The sequence below is a fragment of the Otolemur garnettii genome, unplaced genomic scaffold, assembly GCF_000181295.1.
Source record: "Otolemur garnettii isolate 467f Iridium unplaced genomic scaffold, OtoGar3 scaffold00043, whole genome shotgun sequence".
NCBI classification, from domain to species: Eukaryota; Metazoa; Chordata; class Mammalia; order Primates; family Galagidae; genus Otolemur; species Otolemur garnettii.
Window position 1 is genome coordinate 209,184 of NW_003852438.1, and position 21,084 is coordinate 230,267.

At 39.3% G+C, this 21,084-nt stretch overlaps 1 protein-coding gene and 1 pseudogene across 1 annotated transcript in view; one reads left to right on the top strand and one right to left on the bottom strand.

Annotated features, from left to right (window-relative positions):
- Positions 1-21,084, top strand: part of DGKH (diacylglycerol kinase eta) — a 190,509-nt gene that overhangs the window by 72,229 nt on the left and 97,196 nt on the right. Inside the window, exons 3-4 of the mRNA XM_003790345.3 lie at positions 18,130-18,240; positions 20,310-20,390. Coding sequence (XP_003790393.1) covers positions 18,130-18,240; positions 20,310-20,390 — 192 coding nt within the window. The remainder of the gene's footprint in view (positions 1-18,129; positions 18,241-20,309; positions 20,391-21,084) is intronic.
- On the bottom strand, positions 972-1,148 carry LOC105887035 (annotated as a pseudogene).

Sequence of the window (21,084 nt, forward strand, 5' to 3'; positions counted from 1 at the left end):
TGGCATCACTGTACAAACAACTTGGCAAGGTTTCATAACTTTGGTCTCAAAGCTGTGTTCATGTTGACATGTGGCATGTCTTGCTGAGTGGCCTTCATTATTGTTGTTGTGTTCTTGTGTGCTGTTGGAAGGTTGTCAGAGCTTGAATTAGAGCAAGGAATAAACATTTACAAATTTCTTGTTAAACTTGGCAAAAGAGGAAGTGAAATTGGGGACATGTTAGTCCAAGTTTCTGGAGATAATGCCATGAAGAGAACAGTAGTGTACAAATGGATTAAATATTTTTCTGAGGGAAGAGAAAGCGTCACTGATGAAGAGAAGTCCGGGTGCCCAGTAACAAGCAGAACTGATGAAAACATTGTAAAAACTCATCAAATTGTGCATTAAAATCACTGGTTGACTGTGAGAAGCATAGCAGACCAAGTAAACATGGATAAAGAAACAAGAAGATCTTCACTGAAAATCTTGGCATAAGAAAGGTGTGGCTCTTGCATCACGACAGTGCACCAGCTCACACAACACTATCTGTGAGGGTGTTGTCAGCTGGTAAATTAGTCATTCCTGGATTTTTTTTCCCCATGCTTAACAAATATTTATTGAGCAGTAGAGCCCTGGTGTCTAGATCCCGATCACTAACTCTGGTGACAGTCGAGTTATTTACCCTTCAGCTTGTCAGGGTTCTGATGATGAACCCTGATGAACCCTCACTGAACCCTGCTCAGTGAGATTTTGATTTCATCTGCTGCATTACAAATGATCTACTCAGAGCACCTCTGGAACAGAGGGCTGAGAGGGGACACACTGAAAGCCGTCCTGGGTGTAGTGGATCTCACAGACACATTTGTCCATGCTGTGAAGTACATGGCACTTACACAAGTTTATAGGGCTGTTCCATGTTCCCCGGTGACCCACCTGACTTACATCTACAGGCAGACTGATGGTCTGTCTCTCTGCGCTCCAAGTGAGACCAGTCATTGATGACCACAAGCAGGCATGGGAGCTTCCAAAGCTTTACTTCTTTTATCAGCATTCCTGATTTTATAAACAGTGAGGCACATCCAGCCCATCCCAGACCCAATCTCCTGCTAAACTTGGGTATAGTTAGGTTTCATGGGGACCCACACATTTTTAATAATGTTTTGAATCATCTCAGCACCAGAGCAACGCCTTGGTCTTTAGCACAGGCCCCATGCATTTCCTAGTTTTTACTGGTAATCAAGGTTTATATTTTCAGAAGTAAAATAATAATATTATATAACATATTGTAAACTCTGCTCCGTCATTATATTAAGTACGATTCTGTGATTGATTTCTGCTTTTACGTGTAGGTTTTAGAAAACTTTTATGCGGTAAAATGTGAATTTTATGTGACTGTTTCTCTAAATGGAGGCATTGAGTCCTTATTAAGGATTGTTATCTCTTTGTTTAAGTAAATCAGTCTCGCTTAAAACACCTTTTTCCAAAAGCATGACCTGCTAAAATATTAATAGTACCTTACTTATGATAATATAGCACTTGTGAGTTTGGTAAGACATTTGCACACCTTTTCCTGAGGAATACAATGCAGGTGATCCTCTACCTTGTAAATGGAAAAACTTAGGTTCATAGGTGTTATTACTTATTTGAGGTTGAAAAGTTAGTGAATGGTGGAGATAGAAGTAGGACCCAACCTGGGTGTCTTTTCAGAAGTTAGGTCTCTTTCTTTTATACTTTCTGCTGGTATATTGACTTACTAGAAAGAAAAATTGAAATAACCTTTTCCATTGAATCCCTCAGTCAAAGAAAAACACGTTTTAGCCCTTTTGTTTACTGATCATTGAAGAAATCAATTGACACATATTCATGTTTTGGGGGGTGTTTGGTCCTGGGGTATATGTGGAAAGGAAAAATAAATGAGATGCAGTTTTTGTCATCAAGAAATTCCCAGTTTTTAAAAAAATTATTTCAGTAGGTTTGAGGGGTACAAGTATTTTCTGTTACGGGATGAATTATATAACGCTGAAGTCAGGGCTTTAATGTATCAGTCACTGAAATAGTGTGCATTATACCCAGTAGGTAGATTTTTATCCCTCACTTCTCTCCCTCACATCCCCCTTCTTAATTTTCGGTGTTCACTAAACCACTTTATGACCATAAATACCTATCTGTTCATACCCACTAATAAATGAGAACATGGTGTTTTCCCATTCCTGAGATACTTAGGATAATGGTGTTCACTTCCATCCAAGTTATTGCAAAAGACATGATTTCACTCCTTTTCATGGCTGCGTAGTACTCCATGGTGTGTGTGTGTCTCTCACATTTTCTTTATCTACTCATCAGTTGATGGGCACTTAGGCTGATTCCCTATCTTTGCAATTGCGAATTGTTCTGTGACAAACATTCTGGTGCAGGTGCCTTTTTTATAAAAAGACTTCTTTTCTTTTGGTAAAGGAAAAGTCCCTCCATCATAGCACTGCTGGATTGAATGGTAGGTCTGTTTTTACTTCTTTGAGGAATCGCCATACTGTTTTCCATAGAGGTTGCACTTGTTTAGGTCCCGTCAACAATGTATCAGTGTTCCCTTTTCATTGCTTCTGTGCCAACATCTATTGTTTTTTGACATTTTCATAATGGCCATTCTGACAGGAGTAAGGTAGCATTTCCTAATAGTTTTAATTTGTCTTTCCCTGATGATTAGTAATGCTGAGCATATTTTCATGTTTGTTGGCCATTTGTTGATCTTCTTTAAAAAAATACATTCATATTTTTAGCTTACTTTTTGGTAGGGTTATTTGTTTCTTTTTCTTACTGATTTAGTTTCTGTTCTTTGTAGATTCTAGATAGTAGACCTTGGAGAGATTTATAGTTTGCAAATATTTTCTCCCATTCTGTAGGTTGTCTCTTTACTCTGTTGATTATTTCTTTGGCTGTACAGAAACTTTTAGTTGAAGAAGTCTCATTTATTTATTTTTGTTGTTGCTGTATTTGCTTTTTGGGTCTTGGTCATAAATTCTTGGCTGGGTCAATGTCCAGAAGAGTTTTTCCTTCTAGAATTTTTATAAGAGGAACTCACAGTCTTACACAAAAAAGGAGCACAAATGTTTTTAAAAATCCTATACAACATGATTGATGCTATAGATTATGTGTGAGTATAGTGTGGTGGGTGCCCCATACAGGATGGGATAGTAGCCTGAGCTTTGAGGGGTGAAGGAATTGAGGAAGCATTGACAAGAAGCAAAGGATACTATTGAGTGGAAGGAAGAGCTCTTGAACACAAGGAAGCATGATGTATTTGGGGATTATCAAGCACTTCTCTTTTTTTTGAGACAGAGCCTCACTTTGCCCCCCTGGGTAGAGTGCCATGGCATATCAGAGCTCACAGCAGCCTCAAACTCTTGAGTGCAACTGATCCTCTTGCCTCAGCCTCCTGAGTAGCTGGGACTACAGGCACCTGCCACCAGGCCCGGCTAGTTTTTTTAGTAGAGACGTGGTCTTGAGCTTACTCAGGCTGATCTCCAACTCCTGAGCTCAAGCAGTCCACCTGCCCCAGTCTCCCAGAGTGCTAGGATTACACGTGGGAGCCACCATGCTGGCCTGCCAAGCACTTCTCCTTCGTGGTATTGTTCGGTGAGCTTACCAGGATTGCTGATAATGAGGCTGTTAAAGAAGGGAGGTCACTTGTGGAAGAATCCCGAATGTCCAGGTAAGAAATCTGGAATTATACTGTGGGTGACGGGACACACTCTGAACATATTAAATCAGAGTTTGGCAGGATCAAATCTTTATTTCAGAGAGAATTCTGTTCACAGTGGGAAGAACAGACTATCAGTGCAAAACTGATAGTGTGGAGAACATTTAGGAAACTGCTGAGTTCAAGGGAGTTAGAGGAGCTTAAAATAGGAAAATGGCAAGAGGAGCCGAATGGCTGGATTTAAGCAACGAAACTTTTTCTATAATAAATAATGCTTGTGATGAGGGTCAATGTTCATGATGATAATATCTTTTAAACCACACTTTTAAAGAATTAGGTATTCTTTCCTGTCTGTGGCCTCCCACATTGTCATAGTACATAGTGACATGCAGCTGTGATTTCTACTTCCGAGATCAAAGTCTGTAAACTAAAGAGGTTTAGTTTGACCATTAAAGATGATCAAAGAGACCAAATGTTACAGTTCTGTACAGATACCCAGGGAGGCATGACACAGCTTTGCGGAGCTCTTATATCAAATGGGTATATATCAAATGTATAGGAAAAAGAAAAAGCCTTTGTTTGGAAGCACAGAACAGACAGTAGTTAGAAGAGACAGAAAGGAAGCAACTTAAATAGATAACTGTAGAGTGGTGAAAACTCCCCTGACCCTTCTCTCGCATTTCACCAAATTCCATTCCCCAGAAGAGAGGACCAGAAGGAGTGGTGTTGAAATAAGATTAGTAGAAGCTAAAAGTTCTTCTGGGGATCCTTGAAGGCGTCTGTGAAAGGCTGACCTTTGCACCTCACCACACGTGTTCACCACCCCAAGCCAATACAGTATATGAAACGTACACTTACTAGAGAAATCAGGCAGCACCTGATTTTTCAAAAATTCTTAGCTTTACAAAGGCTCATGGAATGGCTGTTTTTAAAGTACATTCTCCTAGGGCAGAAAGTAATATTCCTTTTTTAATTTTTATTTTTTTTAAAACTTTATTCAAATTAATATGAGGGTACAGCTCCATCTGAGTAACTTCAACTTGTGAAACAGGAGGGTTTCTGAAATTTTAGGTGAAATCCAAGGGCACCTATATTTGTATATAATTTATTTTTATTCTTTTATTTTTGCAATTTTTGGCCGGGGCTGGGTATGAACCCAGCACCTCTGGCATATGGGGCCAGCTCCCTACTCCTTTGAGCCACAGGCGCCGCCCTGTTTGTGTATCATTTAAAAGAGAAATTACTTTTTTTTTTGAGACAGGAGCCTCCACCCGTCCCCCTGGGTAGAGTGCTATGGCATCACAGCTCACAGCAATCTCCAACTCGTGGGCTCAAGTGAGTCTCCTGCCTCAGCCTCCCAAGTAGCTGGGACCACAGGCGCCCACCACAATGCCTGGCTATTTTTTGGTTGCAGCTGTCATTGTTGTTTGGCGGGCCTGGGCTGGATTCAAACCTGCCACCTTGGGTGTACGTACGTGGCTGGCACCTTAGCCACTTGAGCCACAGGCACTGAGCCAGAGAAATTACTTTTTATATGCTCTAAGCAAGGGGCATGAAACAAGCAATTCCACAGCTTTAAGACATTGGACTAAAAAACAACTCCAGAAAACCAGCTAGGTGAGAATATATTCAACTTGTAAAGCTTATTTATTTATTTATTTTTTGAGACGGAGTCTCACTATGTTGCCCTCCGTAGAGTGCTGTGGCGTCACAGCTCACAGCAACCTCCAACTCTTGGACGTAAGCTATTCTCTTGCCTTAGCCTCCCAAGTAGCTGGGACTACAGGCAGCCGCCACAACACCCGGCTACTTTTTTGTTGTTGTTGCAATTGTCATTGTTGACTAGGTGGTCCAGGCCGGGTTTGAACCCTCCAGTCTGGGTGTATGTGGCTCGTGTCATAAACACCAGGCTACAGGTGCTGAGCCTGTAAAGATTATTTTTTGAAAATAACTTTTCAAAGCTAAGTTTATTTACCTTTTTGATTTTGAATCTGCGTGGCTTTGCTGATTTTTCATGAGAGCCACAGAGTACTAAACCAGTTATCTGCTAGATTATATAACCAAATGGCAGTTGAGTGTAAACATCTCTAAGCCCCTTTTGGGGACAAGTAGCAGGGGGGCGTTTGTCATTTATACTGGTAATTGTAAAAAAAAAAATTAAGATTTTAACAGATTCTTAATCATAACTCTGATCATAACTATTTCTTATTATTTATTACTATCTTTAATTTGTTATTGTAGTTGAACATTAATATTGAAAATAATAGTGTGATTTAAAAAAAATGATTCCTTATTTCTTCACTTGGCGTACTAATTATTTTGGAGTTTTGGAGCCACGTATTTGGTTCTTTTTTTTCTTTTACATTTTTCTTCTTGACCACACTTTGGTTATGTGATTACAGTTGGCAGAGCCGTTACAAAATAATCATTTTTTGCTTATGCTTCTTCTTTTATAAGAAGTGTTGTTTAGCTGTATATTAATAAAAGTTTATTTTAAGGATTAACTTTCATGTGAATAACTACCTCCCAGTTAACTCTTTTTAATCTTGGAGCAGTAGTTCTCAACCCTGCTATTGCTTCGACCCTCTAATACAGATCCTCATGTTGTGGTGACCCCCAACCATAAAATTATTTTCATTGCTACTGTTATGCATCGTAATGTAAATATCTGATATGTAAGATGTATCTAGGTCCTGAGATAGGAATGACCCCTGGGAAAGGATCATTCGACCCCCAAAGGGGTCACAACTCACATGTTGAGAACCGCTATCTTAGAGGAAAGCAAAAACGTTTTTCTTTTATCTTTCCTCCTTCCAAGAATTCAAAATTAACTGTTTGTATCTTATCACATAGAGAAGTTTGTAAATCTGTGAAGACAAAGACTATTTCTTATACATCTCTATATTCCCCACAGCCTTACACCTTGCACATTAATCCACACTTATGCAAGATTTGAAGAACGTGGTAATTACATAGAGAACAGATAAAGTCAGATAAATTATTTGCTTTTCAAGTGACTGTAAGCAACATGTGTCAACAATATTCTCGTGTAAAGTCCGGATGACAGACATTTTGTTTTCTGCCCCTCTGCCTGTCCTTAACCAGCCCTTCACCCAGGACATATCCCTAGGGGCATGTAGACCTTTGAATGTTTGTATCTGAATTTTCATACAAAGGAAAAGAAACAGGCTCAGGCCTGCCAAACCCTGGAAATGGTAAAAGCATTTCCAGCCTTTATTTCTTATTTACACATTGATACCATTTCCTGCCAATCAAGAGCCCAGTGCCTTCCCATTCACTAATTTTTTTTCTTGTTTTGTAGAAAGCAAGTTACCTTATATACAATTTTATATTGTCACTAAAAATCCTTCATTTCAACTCCACTGACATTTATTTGTGGCTCTGATGTGTTACCTCGCATGTTAGACAGTGATGTTGAAAAATGGATAGGACACAGTGTTTACCCTTCTGGATGCCACGGGCAGTGAGACCATTCAGGGGTGTCCAACCTGCAGCCCATGGGCCACATGGGGATTATCTGAGGCCTGTTTTGGTTACCTGTGGTGTAGTGTTGGATGTCATAAAAATTATGCACATAGCTTTTTTTGATTTTGCTCTTCAGCTTTTGTTAGTGTTTGTGTATTTAAGACAAGACAACTCTTCTACCAGCATGAGGCAGAAAAGAAAAAAAGTTGGACACCCCTATTGTAAACCAATGTCAATGTGACTGGTGCTGTTACACAGACAGGATGAGGCAGGCATTAAGGGGGCCAGCCAGTCAGGAAACCTTCCCAGGACGAGTGGTGCTGGGTGAGGGCTGAGATGAATAGGAGATTTCAAGATGAGACAAGGAGAGGAGAGAAAATGTAGGCAGAGAAAGGAGCCTGGGAGGCGGGGGGCCATTGACAGTGTTGTGTGGGGTCTTCTACAGTGTGTATTGTGGCTTGGACGTTATGCTGCCAGCAGAAGAGAACTAATGAAAGGCTTGAAGCTGTGGCATAACTTAACCAGGTTTTCATTTTAGAAAATTACCCAAATAACCATGTGAGCATGAAGTAGGTTATTTATACTCTCTTAAAACAGTACTTATAGAACATAAATAGACCAAACATTAATTTTTCCTCCTCATTGCCTTAAACAGAACTTCACAAAAATCCAAATACACCCACTTCTGTCATTGGAATTTCCAAATGATTTATTCTGTGGCAAAGTAATATTTTTATAGCAATTTAATGCTCCATGTTTGGGTTTAAGAATTATGAGCTGCCTACCTGGGGTGACATCAGATGCCACAGCAGCGCAGATCTCCACATAACTCTGCCTAATCCTGCCTTGGCATTGACAACAGGCTTCCTGTATTTCCCCTCAAAGCATCTTGGAACAGGACTGTGTTGAATGGGCATGCTTATTCTGCGTATTTAAAGCATTTTTCAGGAAAAAATATAAAATTTGTGTGTGTGTGCGTGAATCTGAGCAAATGTCTAAAAGAAGAGGAATGAATTTATAGTAACAAAGACGGAAGGTTTTGTAACATAACAAAGTTCAGAGCTGCCCCTCTTAGCTGAGATGCCTTCATGTGGCATGAGCAGTCTTGCTGGTGGCCCCAGGCTGTAAGTCTTGGTTCTGAAAAACAGTGAAATGGCTCTTCCATGACGTGGTTTCTTTCTTTCTCCTTCTCTCACTAACTTCGTTAGATTAGAAGCCACTGACGCTCGTCTCTTAAGAGTTTTTAGCCCTTATCCCAAGTGTACTCTGGGCTAATAGAGTTTTATAATTTTTTTTGCTCTTTTTAAAAATTATTTCTTTCGTGGTAAAAATGCATAATAAAATTTACTATCTTAATCATTTCTAAATGTATGTTAAATATATTCACGTTGTGCAATATAATCTTTTAAAACTAATATTTCATATTCCTTTCTGATCAGGTTAATGATTATTTTGTTTAACATACTATTAAATCTTGATTTCTATACCTTACCTCATTGTTTTCTGTTCTCTTTTTGATCATAAGTGCTAAATCAGCATTTATTTATTTACTTAAGAAATGGGGTCTCACTCTCTAGCACATTATACCCTAAACTCCTGGGCTCAAGTGATTTCTCCTGCCTCAGCCTCTCAAGTAGCTGGGACCATAGGTACTCACCACCGTGCCTAGCTAATTTTAAGAATATTTTTATTGTTCTTAGAAACAGAGTCTTGCTATATTGCCCAGGTGTGTCTTAACCCCCCGGCCTCATGTGATCCTCCCACCTTAGCTTTTCAAAGTGCTGAGCTTACAGACATGAGCTACTGTTCCCTGATGTTTCCAAATCTCTAATGTTGGTTTGAAAATAAACCAGGACTAAATACACAGAATAATATTTTTGTGTGTGTTGAAGGAATGACTGTTTTAATTCAAGTTAATTGTTCATAAAATTAGTGCTCTATTTTTATTTTTTTCTTCTTTTTTTAATAATTATTTTTTATTAAATCATAACTTTGTACATTGATGGATTTATGGGGTTCAGGGTACTGCTTCTATATACGATGTGAAATGTGTACATTGAACCAAGTAACACGTCCATCACAATTATACTCATTTCTTAATAGTTTTGAAATGTACCATTGCATCATGCACATGAGTGCTCTATTTTTAGAAAATAATGTTTTCCTTTAATCTTGGGAAGAACAACTATGTGGTATGTCTTCAAAAATCAAATTTTCAAATTGGATAAATAAACATATTTTAAGTTTCAAATTAGATAATGGCTGTATACAATGGACATGTTTGGTTATGATCTGCAATTATTAATGTCTGTTGAAATTGCAACAGAAAATTAGAACTCAAAAATTTTTTAGTTATTACTCTTTAACCTCTTATGTAATACCAAATTATGCTATTTTAAATGCCGCAGGAGACTACTAAGCTGACTGAAGAGAAAGCTAAAAACATTAATGTTTGTTACCCATAACCACAGAAAGTCCTGATCTGTTTAAGAAACTACAACCAAAGAATTCATCCAATTTGATGTTACATGGAAGGCATCATTTGTAATTATGGCAGATCTTAAAAGTTCATGAACCCCCTAAAATCATATGTGATTTACAGTGTGCAAAATGTGTGTGTGCGCGCATGCGCGTGTGCACGCATCGTCCTGGACAGAGTGTTCATAACTTTCATCACATCTCGAAAGGGCTTTTCCATCCAGCCACAGACACAACCCTCTCTCCCGAAGTTACTTTCCCTGTTTTCCTCTTTACATACAGACCCCCCAACTCACACCTAGGTTTTGTTCTAGAAGTAGTTTATGAACTGATTACTTGGAACTCAGACCACATTTCTACATGAAAGTATTATATATACGTTACATATATAGCACATGTAACCAGTGTTCCCTGACTTATGATGTTTCAACTGAGGACTTTTTCGACTTTACAGTGGGGCAGAAGCACTATTCATTCAATAGAAATTATATTTTGAGTATCCATACAAACATTCTGCTTTTCATTTTTAGTACAATATAAATAAATTACATGACATGTTCAGTACTTTGTCATAAAATAAACTTTGTATTAGATTATTTTGTTTAACTCTAGGCTAATGAAAGTGTTCAGAGCACATTTAAGAAAGGCTATGTTTAGCTATGGTGTTTGGTAGGTTGGATGTATAATGCATTTTTTACTTACGATGTTTTCAACTTATGATAAGTTATTGGGATGTAACCCCATAAGTCAACTGTACACAGGCATAGAACTTAAATGAGTATTACAGAACCTTCACAGTGGTGGTGCAAAGGAAAATGAGGTAGACCTTCCAGACTCTGAAGTAGTTTATAATTCAGGCTGGGGCAAACATGTATAACCAATTCTCAATTGAGATCAGACTCCTAATTTACCAGTCACCTTCTTGTTCATTTTTCTGCATCTGTATAAGGATTAATTCCTTCTTATCATTCAACTCAAAAGAGAAGGCAAGGGGAACCCTTTGCTATCAGCTATTCAGTAAGAAAGAAGACAGCATCTATCTTCTCTAGCACAGAGGTGTGCTTCGGCCACCTGTGGAAGGGTATTAGGTTGATGGTGTCCTTGAGATTCAGACATAAAGTAGAATACATCTATATGACATGGTTTCCATGGGAAGATGTACTCTTAGTTCTAACTTCATAAGCGGACACTTGATAGAACTAGGAGTATGTCTACCCAGGGAAACCAAACCCCATGCTTTGGAACCTCATTAGTGGATGCTCTATGTCTGATGTGTGGGACCCCACTTTACCTCTGCCATGGGGTCTCTCCCCGAGGAACTTGTTACACAGTTAGCCATAATAAGGACTTCCTCAGCACTCATGGTGGCCTGCAGTCCCAGTTACTCAGGAGGCTGAGGCAGGAGGCTCACTTCAGTCCAGGAGTTCGAAGTTGCACTGAGCTACCTATGATCATGCCCCCACACTCCAGCCTGGGTCATAGAGGAGACTCCATCTGTTAAAGAAAAAAGAAACTTTTCATTAGTTACAACCGTTTGTTTCAAATGTTCACAAGTCAGACTTTGGTTCCCAAGGTTTAGTATGAAAATTTTTCCTCCTTCCTTGTTGAGGTTCTCTGAGAGGCATGATAATCCTTTGTAGCTAAACTATGTAATTTCTAGTAGAAGTTATGTAATATGTTGGGTGGTTGACTGAAGGGAGCAGCTAAGGGTGGGAGAAGACAGAAGGGAGGGGAATGAGAGGGGATGAGTGCTGTGTGGTCATCACATCAGATTCAGCATCTCATTATGCCTCTTACGGAGTGACAGTGTCTTAGTCCATTTTCTGCTACTTAAAACAGGACATCTAAAGCTGGATAATTTACAAAGAAAAGAAATTTATTTCTTATGGTTCTGGAGGCTGGATTATCCAAGGGCTGGGCTGGGCATCTGGGAAAGCCTTCTTCCTCCTGGTAGCGTCTCTGAAGAGGTCCAAGGTGGCTCAGAGTTTCACATTACAAGGGGGCTAAGGATGTTCACATTCTAGGTCAGGTCTCTCTTCCTCTTCCTATAAAGCCAGCAGTCCCCCTCCCATGATAACCCAATAATCCATTAACCATTAATACATGAATAGATGAATCCATTCAGAGGAGTCAGGACCTCATAATCCAAAATCACCTTTTAACGGTCCACTTCTTAATACTGCCATGTTAGTGATGACATTTCAACATGAGTTTTGGAGAGGATGTTCAAACCATAGCAGACACAGACAGTAAGTCTTTAATTCTTAATGTCTTCTCCATGTTATGGGAGGGCATTTTAGATTAGGCTATTAGCATATCCTGTCCTTGCATGTGATGTGTGCACATATTTTGAAACACCTATCAAGAAAGCATGCCTGCCATGCAGATGAGGAAGGGGGATTTTTGTCTGTAGAGAATATAACAAAGAGTGGTATGTTTTGGAGTTAAGTAGGAATTTATACTAAGAATTATAATTACTTTGGCCAAATCATTTTGAAAGGTATTCTTTGATTTGACTAAAAAATATGTGTGGTCCAAGACCACAAAAATTTTAGCCTTGCAAAAAGATGAGACTAACAGAGATTTAGATTAGTTAGTACATTCATGGTTTGCTAGAAAGCTAACATAGAGAAGTGTGGTTTACTCCCTTGTTACATAGTAACTACATTGACTCACTAATTACCCAAATATGAAGGTCCCTATTTACAGACAGGAAAAATGTGTATTATAAACTTCAAAAACCTATACATTTTGTGATGTTCCTTTAACAGTCTCTTTACCTACAGAGTAGCTACTGTAAATAAGCATTTTTGATCATTGTACCTGTTTATATTTTCTAAAAACAGAAGTAGTGTACACAAGAAGTTAACAAAGCAACTGACAATTGGAATGACTAGATTCTTTGCTGATATTTATAGTCACACGTGTAAAAATAGTATTTCTTCATAGGAGAAAATCTTTGTGATTTTGGGTTAGACAAAGAGTTCTTAGCTATGACATGATTCATAAAAGAAAAAAAATTGATAAAAAGGATTTTATCAGAATTAACATCTTCTGATCTTCAAAAGACATTATTAAGACAACCAAAAAAGCAAATCACAGACTGATAAGAAATGTTTGCAAATCACCCGTCAGACAAATAACTTGTATCTGGAATAAATAAAGGGCATTTAAGATGCAATAATAGGAAAAGAAACAACCCAATTAGGCCAGGCACAGGGGCTCACACCTGTAATCCTAGCACTCTGGGAGGCCAAGGTGGGTGGATTGCTTAAACTCAGAAGTTTGAGACCAGCCTGAGCAGGAGCGAGACCCTGTCTCTACTAAAAGTAGAAAAACTAGCTGGGTGCCTGTAGTATCAGCTACTCAGGAGGCTGAGGCATAAGGATCGCTTGAGCCCAAGAGTTTGAGATTGCTGTAAGGTAGGACGTCATAGCACTCTACCCAGGGCGACAGGGTGAGATGCTATCTCAAAAAAAAAAAAAAGAAAGAAAGAAAGAACCTAATTTAAAAAATGGGCAAGATATTTTGATAGTTTGAAAGTATAAGAAAATGCTCAAAATCAGTAGTCATTAAAGAAATACACAATAAAATCACAACACCACACTACTATATACCTATTAAAATAGCTAACATGAAAACAGTTGACCAAGTGCTGGTGAGAGTGTGAAACAACTGGAACTCTTTATACACTGCTGTTAGGAATGTAAAATCGCACAGCATTTTGGAAAAATAGTTTGGCAATTTTTTTTTTTTTTTTTTTTGAGATAGAGTCTTATGCTGTCACCCTGGGTTGAGTGCTATGGCATCATAGCCCATAGCAACTTCAAACTCTTGGGCATAAGCGATTCTTTTGCCTCAGCCTCCCATGTAGCTGGGACTACAGGCACCTGCCACAATGCCTGGCTATTTCTTGGTTGTGGTTGTCATTGTTGTTTGGCAGGCGCAGGCTGGATTCAAACCTGCCAGCTTCAGGTGTATGTGGCTGATGCCCTAACTGCTTGAACTACAGGTGCCCAGTCCAGTTTGGCAATTCTTAAAAAGTTAGGTACATGCCTACCATGTGACCCAGCCATGCTAGTCCTATGTACTTAAGAGAAATGAAAGTATAGCCCCACAAAAAAACTTACAATTTTAATAACTAAAAATGGGAAACAACCCACCTGTTTAGCAATAGCTGAGTAGACAAATGGTGGTATATCTATACAATGGAATACTACTTAGCAATAAAAAGGAATACGGTATTAAGATACACAGCAGAATGGATGAATCTCAAAATACTTATGCTGAGTAGAAGAAACTAAACAAGGCATACACTATGTAATGCCATTTATATGAAATTCTAGAAAATACATGATTGGCAGCAAATCAATGGTTGTGTGGAGACCGACAGTGGTTGCAATAGTATATAAGGTAAGTTTGGGGTATGGAGTATATATTTAGTATCTCGATGATGGCAGTGGTTTCAAGGCCATATACTTATGTCAAAAAAAATCAAATTGTACATATTGAATATGTACAGTTTATAATATAGTAATTACTCATATACCTCAACAAAGTTGTAAAAAATGTTTTTTTCTGTATGTGGTGTCCTTGTGGCTTACATTTCTGACTTCACTGATGCTAACACAGACTTTTTTTGGGGATCAATTCTTAAGATACCTGACCACTTAAATGTGCAAAATAATTAGGTCATAAACATGGATATTTTTTCTGTTTCTAGTATATATTTCATGTAATAAATCTGAATATTTCTGATAATTTTGACCTGCGGTTAATATTCACATGCATTTAATACCACACTTTCGACCTCAATTGATTTAAATCACATTGGATTATTTAGAAATGTATGCCATTATTTATGTTTTTTCTAATTTTCGTCATTGTAAGCAAACTCTTATTACAGTTTATGGAATAAAAAGGTAGAGTTATTGAACATAAGTCATTTTGAATGGCTGATACATGTTACTTCCTTTTTTATTAGGATTCCTCTTTTATTAAATATTGCTAAGAATAAGTAGGCTTTTTGGTGGGGCTTGGAGACGTTTTTATTCTCACTGCATGAGTAGTGAGTGATTGTAGCAGTGTATTTGGTAATAGGCTTTGACTTGTTCTTGAATGGGTCATGGGCACCAGTGATGGGAGATGATGGGAGGTAACCTAGTCTCTCTATTAGGGTGGTACTATGTGGTAGTACATTTATAATAAAAGGTATTTTACTTTACACAAAAATCAGTCCTAGTTATCAACAAAAGGTGGGGAGGAGGGAGGGAAGTCTCATAACCTTAGAATGCAGGCATTATATCTTATTTTTCTTAAGAGCTGGTGCAAAATGTGGAATTTCACTCCTGTGGTGGTTTTTGCTGCTGTCACATGAGGGTTCCGAAGGGCAGGACTTTCTCCTGACACCTGGCCTTCCTCACTGCTTCCTCTCAGCAGGCCTGTCTAACCTTGCTTCAGTGTGGACTCAGGCAGCTCTAACAGGATTCAGGGCGCATCTAGCCCCCACCCTGGTCTAAGGCACAGCTCTCCACTGTGGCTGACAGTAGACTCTCCTCTTCCTTTCTGGTCTCCCTTGTTACTGTCCCCTCTTAACCATTTCACTTGCTTTTTGTACTTAGAATAAAAAGCAGACTCCTTACTTGGCCAACATAAACTGGCTCTTGTCTCCTGTAATCTTACCTCCTGATGCTCTCCCCCCGCCAGCTGTTATCTGTCCTGACAGTGGCCTGTGAGCACTTACTTACTTCTTCCAAGAATCTCTCATAATTTGATGCCTGGCAAATACTCCCTGGACTTAATAGCATAATGATATCATCATCATAACACTTTGTTCCATTTATTGAATGTTTTCTTTAACCCAGACAGTGTGCTAAGTGCTCTACAGGCATTATCTTGTAATTAAATTAGATGCAGCAAGCTTGTGAAGTTGGTGCTGTGATTACCATTTTTTTTTTAATGAGAGGAAACCAGGGTGTGGAGAGTTGGAGTGACTTGCCCGGGTTCCCACTGTTGTTAGATGCTGGGGCCTGGCTTGACGTCTTTCTGTCTGACTCTAAATTGGCTCTTTGGTAATGAAGTTTTAAAAGTATCTTGTTGCCATTAGACTCTAATGATCTCACAATTCCTAGAGAACAATGCTAGAGCAAGCTGCAAATTTCTTAATGTAACTTAACTACTGTCCTGGAGACAACAAAATTTTCTTAGTATTTTACTGATAATAAGAGGCTGAAGCAAACCACCTCCTTAGACTTAGTATTTTACTGATAATAGTCTGGTGTAAAAGTTGAGAATAAACTCTAGACTAGTGGTTCTCAACCTGTGGGTCACAACCTTCGGGATTGAATGACCCTTTCCCAGGGGTTGCCTAAGACCATTTTGCATATCAGATATTACATTATGATTCATAACAGTAGCAAAATTACAGTTATGAAGTAGCAGCGAAAATAATTTTATGGTTAAGGGTCGCCACAACATGAGGAACTGTATTAAAAAGTTGCAGCATTAGGAAGGTTGAGAACCACTGCTCTAGACTCACTCAGATAGGGTTTCATCTCAGAATTATCTGCCTTCCTTCACACAGATCTCATCATACGCACCAGGTAATGTTCTGATCTAGGCACTTGCTATAGGTCAGTGCGCAGTCCAATCGGAGGATTGACAGTTTTGGTTCTCTAAGCTGTTTTTGTCTTGCAGGCTCACTATACCATTATTACTCTTTTTATTAACAATGTTCTCTATCTCTTGTTTCAAAGGTGTGTATTTGAGCCGTCTTGTGACACGTTTCCTAACAGCAGTCTTAAAGGGAAAGCTCTAGTTTGCTTTCTTTTTTCCTTTCTTTCTTCTTTTTATTTAATTAAAATGAAACATTAAGTTTAACTTTATTGAATATAATACACATTGTATTCTAATGGGGTAGTGCAGTGAACACAACAAATAAAGAAATTATATTCATGTTTGATGCTGGACAGTACTTTGTGGGCATGGATGGTAAGATCAGGCGGAGGGGAACATGGAGACCGCAAACAAGTTGCCGTGTTAACCGGGTGCTCAGTGACGTGGGTCTTGCTGAGAGGGTTAAGACTCAAAGGAGGCAAAGGAGTAGATGGCTGCCTGCGGAAAGAGTAGTCCAGGAGGAGAGGGGGTGGTGGCAGGCTCAAGACAGGAGCATGTATGTCCACTACAGAGCAAAGCAGCCACTGTGGCCGGAGACCAAGCGAGGTCAGAGGGGTTCCAAGTATTTGTTGGTGACAATGCGGTGAACTACCATCTTTAAAACACTTAACCCAGGGCTTGGCCCAGAGCCACTGAGCCCCTGCCAGCCTTCACCAGCCACATGTCCACTACTCTGCCTTGCAAGCTCTTTGCTGTGTTTATAACAGAAAGCTTTTTGAAGATTCCCCAAATAATCCATGTTGTTTTAAATGTTTCTACTTCTGCACACACCTAAAATGCCCACCTCTCATCTTGTCATTCTGATAAACTCCTTCAAGTCCTGCCCTGCGCCCTCCTCCTGGATGATTCTTTTGACTCCCTCCACGACGAGCTGATGCTTCCTTCTCTGGACCACCGTGCACAGTACTTTGTGTATATGTTTGCTGTAAATAAGTGATAGCTGATGACAACTAACATTTAATGAGCAATTGCTGCGTGCTGTGCTCTAAGTCCTTTGTGTGTTTTTCATTTACTCCCCAGAGCAACCCTAAAAGGTTGCTTTCTTCCTATTCCTTCCTATAGTCCTATTGTATTTTCATTCCCACTTTACAGATCAATAAATAAAGGAATGAAGCAGTTTAGTAACTTATCTATGATCATTCTGCTATTAAGTGGTGGCACCAGGAGGTAGACAAAAGGTTTCTGGCTTCAGAGCCTATGTGCTTTCTTTTTTTTTTGAGACAGAGCCTCAAGCTATATACCCCTGGGTAGAGTGCTCTGGCATCACAGCTCACAGCAACCTCCAACTCCTGGGCTCAAGCGAGTCTCCTGCCTCAGCCTCCCAAGTAGCTGGGACCACAGATGCCGCCACAATGCCTGGCTATTTTTTGGTTGCAGCCGTCGTTGTTTGGCGGGCACTGGCTGGATTCGAACCCGCCACCTTAGGTGTATGTGGCTGGTGCCTTAGCCACTTGAGCCACAGGTGCCGAGCCCCTATATGCTTTCTTAATCATTACGCTGCACCTTTACCATCCTCACTATAAATGAGACAGTATACACATCACACTATATCGCAAGCATTAGTGTGTGTGCATGTGTCTCCCATTTGTACAGTTTTTGATAGAGGGAACCATGATAAAGTCATGTTTGCTCTTTGAGGCTTTGCATATATGCTGACTTGATTCCACCATGAGGAGAATCAAATATTCTTTCACCTAATTTGTAAGATACGGGAAACATTTTTCAAAATGTAAACGATCATGTTGTTGTTAACTCTGAATTTCATTTGGTTTTGAATTGCATGTTACTCACACTGTTGTGCTTCTGCTTCTCCCCAGACTAGTATTAAAGAGGGACAACTGCTGAAGCAAACCAGTTCCTTCCAAAGGTGGAAAAAGCGATACTTCAAACTTCGAGGCCGAACCCTTTACTATGCAAAGGACTCAAAGGTAATTCAAGAGAATCCCTAGTTAGTTCCAAGCACTTGAGGTCATGAGCAGATTTAAAATTTTGTTTATATAAACTGTTTTTGTCTTAAAGGCTCATGATAACATTGCTATTCTTATATGAATTTGGCATAAATGCATTCCATCTTGGACCTCATTGCAAAGAGGTCTCTGTTTGAGTCAGTCCCATAAGATATCTCTCAGGATAATCTTTTAGTCTAGTTTGCTTGCTTTCCTTCTTCCTTTCTTTTTTCCTTCCAATTAAATACAGCCTTAAAAGATGTAATAAACTGAAAATTTTGTGTTTCTCCCCCTTCTGCCACTTTTTACCTCATCAGTTCTCTGACTGTGAGAGAGAGCTAGCTTCTGGAGTTGCTAAGAATTCATGCTCTCGCTTCAGACAAGGGTTCATATCCCACTTCCAGCACATTCCAACTGAGTAGCAATGGCTATCATGGGTTGTTGAGAGGAGACAGTGCACTTCAGGTGCTTACACAGTACCTGACACAAAATAATCACTCCAGTACGCTAGCAATGAACAGTAAAATCCCACTGAAATAAAATCAGGACAAAATAATTGTTACATAACAGTTGAACCAAATAATTATAATGCAGTTTGGGAGGAAAAATTTGTAATGATGAGCCTCTATCAAAACCGGTATTTTAGCATTACTTCAAAAATAAACATTAAGATTTCTTGCTACTGTGCCAGCTGTATAATTAATCATTTCCATTTTTAAAAAAGAATGTTCCTGATATAATTAGTGAAGTTATACACCAGGAGGTAAAAACAAATAAACAAGCCTAATTCTTAGTTTATGCAGCTATAGAAGTAATAACCAAATAAAATAATCTTATTTTGTAAGTCATTGAGTTCAAGCTTGTCCCTGATCTGGTTCCATCCTGATTTTTCACATTTATCTCTGGACAGCACTGAGCCTTCAGCTTCTGCCCATGCACACCATCTCCAGAATGACATTTCCTCTGTCTCCACTTGATGAGATGCCCCATTTTCTTTAAGAGCCACCTTAAATGGTCCTTATTCCATCATTCGCAGGAGAAAGAGTTCATTGGTTTTCTGCTGGAGAAATCTTCTGCGACCCTCTATAGCATTTCATCGTATCCCTTCTCTTTGGCTTTTCATTGTCTATCTTACATTTCAAGTTAGTTGCACTTGTTTCATCTCCTGTGCTAGACTGTAAATTCCTTGCAGTCAAGGAACAGGTGTTATAGTCAGATTGGTTGAACTGGGGTACACCAGCTCAGTCCTCTGGCAAGCTTGGGGTAGGTTGGAAGCTATCAGAAAAGGGGGGCCCTTTTTCTGCAGGTCTAGAGGAGCACCATTACCCCTGCTTTGCTGCAAGAACACTGAGTATGAATAATGCCTGGCTGAAAGAGGGAAGCATACGTTTATTTACTAGAATTTCCTAATTGCTACCTTGTACATTTTAAAACACTCCATCTAGCTAGCTGGCTGCTGTAACTCAGTGGTTAGCGTGCAGGCTCGTCACACCAGCGGTGTCAAATTCAAGGCTCCTCTGGGGATGATAAACAAAAACACATTTCTGTGGAGCTCTGTACTTTACCACAGAAGCTTTTGTGGTTAAGACTACTTTTAAGAGTATATAAATAAAAAATGCATCATCTTCTACTTACAGAGCACATGTACCATCTGCTTTGAGCACGTCTTTATAAATGAGGAAAATAAGGTTCAGAAAGTTCAGTATCAGATCTGCTCACCCAGGACGAGTTCTCTGTTCTCAGAGAGCAAACCTGGGAAAGACTCTGCTCCCCATGGTAGTTGGTAGTTGTTATGCTTCCAGGGAGCACAGAGCATTTGCATCGAAAACAGTGTCCTTTTCCACGTGGGATTTATGGATTAGCGGTACTTTATGGCTTTATTCATCCTTCCTAAGAAGAAATTGCAGAGCATCACTAACTGAACCTTTTTCCCCTTTTCTATTCCTGATCCCTGACAGCTTCATAGTCATGAACTGATGGTAAAATCATACTGAAGAGCGTTGCGTTAGGTTTTCATCTAATGTGTTTGTTTTTTTTTTTTTCATTAACAGTCTCTGATATTTGATGAAGTTGACCTCTCAGATGCCAGTGTAGCTGAAGCGAGCACAAAAAATGCTAACAACAGCTTCACGGTATGATTATGTTCTGTTAAGTCCCTGCTCAAAAAGACCTTTCTTAAGCATGTGCAGAATGCCCTGTCCAGTTACCAAGTGTGTGTTGACGTGTGCATGTTGGGGTTGTAAACTCTAAGTGCGTTACATATTCTAACACCCGGTACCACTTCTGATTGTTTGGCTCCATTAACCTGGGTTTAGATGTATTTAAAAAAAAATGATATTTTTTTCCTTTTCAGACTTTTTCAGTACTTTAAATTTTCACCACCTTTAAATTAACACTTCAGTTGTTCTTGAATATTTAAAAAGTTTACTTATCTTCTATATTAAAAATAATGTTTTCTCCATCTGTTCTACTTCCATTCCAGTTGGCCGTTGTTTGGGCACTTGCTCTAGTTCAGGCCTCCGTTTCTTCTCACTTAGGTAATTCATTTGGCAGCTATTCAAGAGGGGTCCTCTGTTCCAGTTTCTTCTTTTCCAATCACTGTTCAGATTGCTTAAAAGACCTCCCTGGTTCCATGTTGCCTGCAAATTGCACTTACAACTCAGTCTTTAAGTCTTGTATGGATCGTGCCTTAGTATTTCAGTGTTGCCTGACAATAATTTGCCTTTACATGTCCCACCAATGTATGAATTCTGTCTGTGCCCGTGCTTTCCCCGTTCCCTCTGACCTGAGGGATCCCTCCCCCATCCTTAGCTGTTGAAACCTTAC